Raw genomic sequence first — 9,331 nt, forward strand, 5'->3', positions numbered from 1 at the left:
CTCCATGGTTTGAAGATATAGGCAATCTAATCTAACATCTCTCTGTGTAGAGATCAATAACAATGCAATATCCCTGGCTGAGCAGTAAGGTCACCAAGAGAACAGGTTTCATTGTGAAACTTCATTCTATTTCCCATTTTGTTATTGTGGTGACTGAAAGGTCAGCTTGGTGTGTGAATAAGCTCTGCTGAGTTTCTCTACCTAGACCTGAGAAATACAGAGAGTAATAGAGCTGTGTGTAGAAACAAATCTTACGTCAAGTGAATATAATAAGAATTCAATATAACCTTTTTGCTGAAGAAGAGTAGGAGGGGAAAGGTTTGCGCGGAACCACAGTCTCTTTTAATATTTTCCTTAAAAAGCCATACAGGTGGAGATGAAATCATTTGATTTATGGTACACATTGACTGACAGTCTGATCATCAGCTGTACAGTATATGGAAGACTAAAATGAAACAGGAATGAATATGTGTGCTACAAAGACATACCATAACTTGACCTATGGGCAACAATTTATGGGCAAAATACATTTCTTCCTCAGAAAATGTTCATTTTAGAGGGATTTCAGTAACGTGCTGGAGAGGTTTGTGAGACTAAAACACAGAGTAAATGTTATAACCGACGATAACAAGCATACACTACCCATAACATGATGCAGAACCACCATGTTTGAAATATGAAAAGTGGTACTAAGTGAGGTGTTGGATTTGCACCAAACATAACACTTCGTATTCAGGACATAGAGTTAATTTATTGGCCAGAATTTTTGCAGTTTTACTTTTAGTGCCATATAGCAATAAGGACACATGTTTTGGAATATTTTTATTCTGTACAGGCTTCCTTCTTTTCACTGTCATTTAAGTTAGTATTGTGGAGTAACTACAATGTGGTTGACCCATCCTCAGTTTTCTCGTATCACAGCCATTAAACTCGGTAACTGTTTTAAAATCACCATTGGCCTCATGGTGAAATCCCTAAGTGGTTTCCTTCCTCTTCTGCAACTGAGTTATGAAGGACGCCTGTATCTTTGTAGTGACTGGGTGTATTGATACACCATCCAAAGTGTAATTAATAACTTCATCATACTAAAAGGGATATTCAATGTCTGCTTTTTTTTTTACCCATCTACCAATAGGTGTCCTTCTTTGCGAGGAATTGGAAAACCGCATGATCTCTGTGGTTGAATCTGTGTTTGAAATTCACTGTTCGACTGACGGACTTTACAGATAATTGCACACAAAGTGGCTCGATGCAAATTATTATGTGACTTATTAAGCACATTTTTACTCCTGAACTTATTTAGACTTGCCATAACAAAGGGGTTGAATACTTATTGACTCAAAACATTTCAGCTTTTCATTTTTTATGCATTTTCAAAAGCACAATTCCACTTTGATATTATGGGATATTTCAAATCTGGCTGTAGCACAACAAAATGTGGAAAAAAGTCAAGGGGTGTGAACATTTTCTGAAGGCACTGAATAGGCCCATGTAGCCTATTTATCTTTCAATGAAGTCATCTCAGTTTTAATTTGAAGCATTGTTTTATCCTCCACTTATAACAATGGCAAATACTTGGGCAACATTATATCTGTATTGAACTTCGTTCAGAAGTTATCGGCGGTCACAGTCAGACAGAGAGCTGAACATAGAATCAAGATGTTTAGTCTAAGATATTCTGTGAATAAAAGGGCAATGCACACTAACGATGCACTTAGCTGTTCTACGAGTGGTCTGAGGCATTCGGAAACTAATGAGGGTGTTCAAGTGCAATTTTCGTAATGATGGTTTTGGGAAACAGCTTGGCTACTAAAGATACATCGTAAGATCATTCTAGCGACGATCTTAACGCTACAAAGGCTCTGGGAAATGAGGCCCTGGTCTTACAGGGGTACCTGGCCCACACCAAGCCTCGGATGAAGGTCTTTCAGGTTTAGAGTACGCAGCTTAACCTCTCTTCATGGTCTTATGTGCTGGAGATCTGTGTGCTGCACCTCTTGCTGGTATCTGGCCCACCCCATCGATAAGCATTGCATGGTGAAGATCTAAGTCTTCACCATGCAACCCCCTCTTTAAATGATATGAAGAAGGGCTTTCGGTAGTAGTGAGTTCCTGTCCCACCCCAACACATCTCCTCCATGGTCCTCACTCCTCATGTGCTGGTGGTCTGAGTGATGCTCCTCTGACTACTATGGTTCTTGATGACGAAGGTGGAGGTGGAGACGCTCCTGCGGCTCTGCTGGCGGTCACACCCTCCGCACTGTGAGGCCTTCAGGTACTGTGAGGAGCAGCAGATGAAGCACCTCATCAGGTCATGGAACAGGTGGCCAGCGAAGAACATATAGATCCACGGGTTACAGCAGCTGTTCAGACTGGCCAGCAGCATGGCAATGATGAACGCCATGTCTAGGATAAAGAGAGAGAGAAGGAAGGCTTTATAAATACTGTAATTTTCACCTGTCGACAGCTTTCAATACACAGGTCACTGCCAAAATAAAGGAAACACCAACATAAAGTGTCTTAATAGGGCGTTGGGCCACCACGAACCAGACAGCTTCAATGCACTTTGGTATAGATTGTACAAGTGTCTGGAGCTCTATTCGACGGATGCGACACCATTCTTCCACAAGAAATTCCATCATGTCGTGTTTATTGTTGGCGGAAATCGCACCAGAATTTCCCATGAGTGTTCAATAGGATTGAGATTTTGTGACTGAGACGGCCATTGCATATGGTTTACATTGTTTTCATGCAAACCATTCAGTGACCACTCGTGCCCTGTAGCCACGGTAGCCAAAATAATGGCCTGCCCAGCATCTTTATACATGACCCTACATGCTGACCACACCAGTCGCGTCGCGTGCGTGAACTCTGCAAAATCAATTTACACATACATGTTATTCAATCATTGCACCCACACTGCTCGTGCGCACCAACGAGCGTCTGAGTTGCTAGGTGCTAAAATAATAATAATAATCAATTAGGAGAGTTGAGAGCTGAACAGCTGAACAGGTGTCAATTATAAGTCACCATGGGCGTACCCATGTATTAATAGTTTTCTCCTACTCATGTATTAATCATGCACAGAGAGAGACTCTTGTCAGGTGCACTCAATATTCCTGAAATCATCCAATTAATATTGTGTTGTGCTACCTCCACTAGACTTGAGAGAGAGAGAGAGAGAGAGAGAGAGAGAGAGAGAGAGAGAGAGAGAGAGGAAGAGGAAGAGAGAGAGAGAGAGAGAGAGAGGCCATCTCGCTGGATGTTGTCATTAAGACTGTAAATCCTTCTCTGGTCTTGGATCTTAATTTGTGCAAAGACACAGGCCTTTTCTCAATTAGATTAGCTCAACTCTGCATCCTCCTCCTCTGTCCTCTCTGGCTTCCTTTTGAAAAAGGTCAAAGGTAATCTCGGAGAGGCGGCCAGGAGAGGGAAAGTGAACGAAAATGCGCTTGTATGAAATGAGACTCCTTGTCGAGCTCCCTCAGGAAAATTACGTTTACAGGTTGGAATCCCAAAATAAATGTATAAAGTGATAAAAACAAGTACAGTTTGTTGTGCAGACATCGTATAGATAAAGGGATAAGTAGCATATTGTTTTTAAATGTTTGCATGCTTTTCTCCTTCATGAACACAATAGCTGATTCAACGTGGGTTTTGGCAGATTTAAAACTCTTCTGGGAAGGACTCGGTTTCCGGGTCATGGAGGAGAGAGGACGGAGGAGAGAGCACGGAGAATGGACTTTTGCCCAAATAAGGCCTTGAATTTTCGATTAGCTTGGCGCAGGAGGCCATGGCCATTATGAAGCATGGACCAGCTCATGATTCTCACCATCCAGAGAATGAATTACACGCCAAACGACATAGTCATACAGTATATCCACTGTTCTATTTCCTCAACATTAATGGCCTTGACAGGCGTTCAGAGCTAAGCTGACAAATAGGCTCACGGTGACAACTCAGGCAGACACCGGTGCAAATCATTGCCACAGACACCATCTACATCACTTATGGACCGAAGGCCTAAGGCATGGCCATGACCATAAGACATCAGACCTAAGTTCAAAAAAGTGTTTAAATCTTTCTAATACATAGATGTTTTGCTTTAGCATGCCTGGAGTACCAGGTGGGCGGGGTTCGCATTTTGCAATTGGTTCATTACAATATGAAAGCTATATTAAATCAAGCATACTTTTACATTTATCAAAGGATCTTATCCAGATCAACTTACAGTATGTGCATTCATCTTAAGACAGCTAGTTGATACAATCACATATCACAGTCGAAGTATGTGAAAGTATTACAAATAGTATTTGAACCCAGACCGTTGGAAAATCCCATTTTACTGATGAATGGGTAAACAAAAGAGGGGGCTGAAGCTTTCAAACACTTTTTGGTTGGCTGAAGGAGACATTTTTACACTGATAGGCCATGTCAAGAACATACATTTAATTTTTATATTTGACTTTTCAAATTACAGTGCTCATTCACAACCTGAGTTGCTCCCAGCCTCCTCCACGTCCAGAGGTCCCAAGGCTGACACATTGATGTCACAGTACATTTACCCCCCCTTAACGCTCAACGGGCTCTGCAGGGCTATTGGAATGTATAACTGCTACTTTCTCCTCCTCATCCCCTAATTTGGTTGTTTCCATTTTGAGGTGTATTTATGGATTGTATTTAAAGCTTTTGTGCGGCTGCTCGGCCATTGAAACCCATTTCATCAAGCTCCCGACGAACAGTTATTTTGCTGACTTTGCTTCCAGAGGCTGTTTGGAACTCATTAGTGAGTGATGCAATCAAGGACAGATGATTTTTACGTGCTACGGGCTTCAGCACTTGGTGGTCCAGGTCTTTGTGCTTGTGTCCTACCACTTTGCGGTTCAGACGTTGTTGCTGCTAGACTTTCCGCTTCCCAAAAACAGCACTTACAGTTGATCGGGGCAGCTCTAGCAGGGCAGAAATTACACAAACTGACTACTTGGAAAGGTGGCATCCTATGACTGTGGTACGTTGAAAGTCACTGAGTTCTTCAGTAACGCCATTCTACTGCCAATGTTTGTTTATGGAGATTGCATGGCTGTGTGCTCGATTTTATACACCTCTCAGCAACGGATGTGGATGAAATAGCTGAATTGTCTCATTTGAAGGGGTGTCCATATACTTTACTATTATTATGTATGTATTACCTTTATTTAACTAACTAACCAATTCTTATTTACAATGACAGCCTACACCGGCTAAACCTGGACGACGCTGGGCCAATTGTGCGCCGCCCTATGGGACTCCAAATCACTACCGGTTGTGATTATATTATACATGTTGGCATTTGTGACTCATTTAAGAAAACTAGGCATATGTCGCGCATCACTACTTTACAGGAGAGGCATTTGAACAAAAACGTAAATGTTTTATCAAAATGCGTTTTTTGGCAGAAATGCCTGGAACATGTGAACTTTCATGTGCCTTAATAACACAATTGTATGCCATCTGTTAATACAAATAAAATGGTTAAATTACGATCATAGTTGGTTTAGCCACTGAAAAAGACAGGAATCTTCCCTCTTGCCATGATTGGCTTAGATAATGGATGGGCTGGACATGCCAATAATGAGTTTGGATAGGTCTGACATGTAGCACGCTCCTGTCTATAATTTGAGCTGCTCAGTATGTGTAGGTAATCCCTCATAACACGGCTTTTGGAAAGATACCACGAAGAACTGCAAAAGTGTTTGATTGCAAATATGGGAAGGGAGTCGAAAAAATAATGCACAAAAGGCTTTTGTAAAGAACACCTGTCTCCGGATTACATCTTCAAACTAAGGGCAACCATGGCATCTGTGACAGAGAGGGAGAAGTTTTTTTCCATTTATTCGGGTAAGATAGTCTAGCTAGATTTTCAGATACTATACGTTTCTAAATTTGTCAGAAAGTAATTTTCATTGCAAGTTAAAGCATACTGTTAGCTAGCTAGATAACGTTAGCTGGCTGGCACGCTAGCTAACGTTATGTGTACGTTCTGTGTAGTAATATTATTGGTATCTCAGAACCATTTGCATTGCTAGTTATAGCCCAATGTTAGCTAGCTAGCTAACATTGAACCTAGTTGATTAGCTTTAGCTACAGATTCATGCAGGATAGTAACATTATGAGTTGGGATTATGGTTCATTGTTTAGCTAACTAGTTAATTACATTTCTAAACAAAAGACTATGCAAGTAACCATTTCACTGTACCATTTACACCTTCTATATCCTGTGCATGTGACAAATAAACTTTGATTTATTTGATACAGTGTGTGTGTTTACCAGAGACGGTTTTGCGAAGAACAACATGACCTGCACTAAAGTCAAATTGGGATATAACTTTAGCCCAACGAGACAGTGTCTAAGTTCTAAATTTTTCCGGTAGAATGCCCTGCTTTTATTTTGTCACACTCACAACCGTAAGCTATTTTCTGCAATTAGCTTGCCATTAACTTGTAAATAAGGATCTTGCTGTGAGTTTATTTTCCTGTAATAATGAATACAAATTAGCTAAAATTAAGGTGTTGTAAGCTATATGATATGGTCATTATTTGAACTGGCTAGCCAGCTAACTTAACATTAGCTAGCTAGCTAACAAGCTAGAAACAAACAAAAACATTGGTTAGAAAGTTGCTTTTAGTTGCCTGGTTTTCAAGATTGACATATACTAAATTCATTTTTAAACAGATGGGTTTATTGGTGTTAAAATATACCTGCTTTCTTTGGACCACCAGGCTGTTGATGTCATGCAGCCCGTCATTTTTGTGTTCATACTTTTCATAACGACAAAGACAAGTTTGATGTCGGACGACAATAGAATGGACAACAATAGAATGATCATAATGTAACTGTATCAGTCATAATGTAACTGTTTACAGACGTAGTTAAAACCAGCTTTTAGTCTTGAAATCTTTGGTTGTTTAGTACACCACCTTACTCACTCTGTTTAGCACATGGCCTCACATGTGAATCCTTAAAGAGATGGGTGGGGATCGGGTTTAAGAGGGTGTGAATGGTTCTGAATGGGTGTAGAGAAAGAAGAGCTCTCTAAAACATTCAATGGCCATTTTCTCAAAAGTGGGGTTACAAGTTTATCAACTTTCAAAGCAGAATTACTTTTCCATTGTTCCTCAACTGTAGTGTATAATATACAATTTTCTAGCTCTGAGTCTCTACTTTTATCCAAAGTAAAAAATAAAAAATAAATCAAATTTTGCTACATAAGACAGAATTGAGCCGGTCATTTGATCCGGATCAAAAAGCCATTGAAAATGCCCTCTTCCCTCCTATGAGCAAATCCATAACTCTCTTACTAAAACAACATTTGACTTGTTCAGATAGTGACAAATAGCACCAGGAGAGAGACTGGAGACAAAGACATTCTCCAACTAATGACATGTCACTCTCTGTGCCTCCATCCTTATAACCCCATCCATATATAAAGCAGTGTGTAATGCATGCATAAAGCCGTTTATAGTTTACCTTCTCTGGGTGCAGCAGGGTCCCATGCCGACCACATTTGTACGAAGAAAAAAGGAGTCCAACAAACAATATAAGCTACGACAATGACAAAAGTCATTTTGACAGTTCGGATCTTCGCTTTTGATATGAGCCTCACGCTGCTCACCCGAGAGAGCGCTGCTCCTTTGGACGTCCGCGGTGTCAGAGACATACACTGATCCCGTCTGGTTTTCATTTTAAAGTTTTGCCATATTTTAAAACTTATCAGGCCATAGCAAATACTTAAAATAGCCACTGGAATGATGTAGATTGTAAGACTAATCCATGTAATGTACGCCTTGGCGCCCCAGGGTTCTACGAAGTCTCCCCAACAGTCATAAACTCCGTTTCCCACCTCCCTCAAGGAAAATATGTACACTTGTGGGGTACTGAAAACCAGACTAAGCATCCAACAAGCAATCACATAAAAACAGTCCTTCCTCTTGTGCAGAGAGCGGAGGGGCTGACATATCGCCAAGCATCTGTCTATGGACATTAGAACAAGCATGTAGGTGGACGCGAACATCCCGACAACCTGTAGGTACTTCACCAGCCTGCACAGTAAATCAGACCCGTAGAAGCGAAATGTAATGTCCCATATGAGCTGCGGGAGGACCTGGAATATTGCCACCACCAGGTCCGCAATACTGAGGTGCTTCATGAAGTAGTACATTCGAGAGTGGCTGTGCTTGCTCGTATGTATAGCCAAGAGGACGCAAAGGTTACCGGCCAACGCGAGCAGCAGGACGAGGACAAGAACGGTCACCTCCACTTTGGCCACCTCCTCGTTCCGCTTCAGGGGGTTCACGCCGGTCTGGTTCCTGGTACCCGTCTCGTTTCCACCGCGACTCGAGTTGGTCCATGAATCGTTCATCATCGCCCACAGGTCTTGGTCTCGCTGGTCCTCCATCATTCATTCGTTAACTGGCCACTAAAGCGTTTCACCCTGAGCGCAAAAACACTGCTTCCAGCACCAGAGATCAGTGAGGTGAGAGACTTACTGGATACTCATCTGTTCCTTGTTCATTTGTTTATCATTTCCCGTTTTTCCAAAGTTTAACAAGTTTGTTTTCCGTTTACATGTTTCGACGGTAGGCCTATAAAGGCTAAGTTAATTCCAATAGTAAGGAGGTGTCCCAATTAGGCGTAGTCTATGAGAGATAGAACCACGTTCTAGGTAAACAAAAACAAAAATAATGTTTACCAGTCAAAGTGACAAAAAAATTCGAACATGGATGAATTAATACATAAATATATGATATGCGCAATGTGCAATTATTCTAGCGAAATCAATTAATCAATCAATGTCGACAATATTAATAGGCTACAAATAATAGACTAATTATAATAATCACAATAATCTTACTAATTATAATTCCAATCATACATGCTAATCATGATCAAAATGATAACTTTAGAATAATTAATATTCCTTTACATACCGTATTATAAAGACTGAGACCTTCCAACCTTACACAACTCGTGTGCAGAGATTTTTCAAGAAAGGCTTTTGCTTACCGCATCCCTATGTGTCTGTGCAGCGTGCATGAGGTCTAATGAAATGCTTCAAGCACAGTATACCAAGTTGAAGAAGCTTCGAACCGCCCTCTGCCCGCGCGCAATGTGTCCCGCATCCTTATTGGTAGCACTATCGTCTCGGCGGAGGAGCGGTTGAGATACTAACGGCCATCGCTAGATGGCTATGCAAGCCACCGTATGAATGATCTTCCAATCTGTAATTAACGCAGGACATGCATTTTTTGTTTTGACAGTAATTAAAACAAAATGCGTTATCAGTGGATTCAC

At 41.1% G+C, this 9,331-nt stretch overlaps 1 protein-coding gene across 1 annotated transcript; it reads right to left on the reverse strand.

Moving 5' to 3' along the window:
* Positions 1-1,408: 1,408 nt before the first annotated feature.
* Positions 1,409-9,057, reverse strand: LOC112215012 (isotocin receptor-like). Its single transcript, XM_024374033.2, has 3 exons — positions 8,968-9,057; positions 7,508-8,698; positions 1,409-2,406 (listed from the first exon to the last, which is right to left on the reverse strand). Exons 2-3 carry the CDS (start codon positions 8,436-8,438, stop codon positions 2,153-2,155), a joined length of 1,185 nt encoding a protein of 394 aa, XP_024229801.1. The 5' UTR covers positions 8,439-8,698; positions 8,968-9,057; the 3' UTR covers positions 1,409-2,152.
* Between the last annotated feature and the right edge of the window lie 274 nt (positions 9,058-9,331).

This window comes from Oncorhynchus tshawytscha, linkage group LG02, assembly GCF_018296145.1.
Source record: "Oncorhynchus tshawytscha isolate Ot180627B linkage group LG02, Otsh_v2.0, whole genome shotgun sequence".
NCBI lineage: Eukaryota > Metazoa > Chordata > Actinopteri > Salmoniformes > Salmonidae > Oncorhynchus > Oncorhynchus tshawytscha.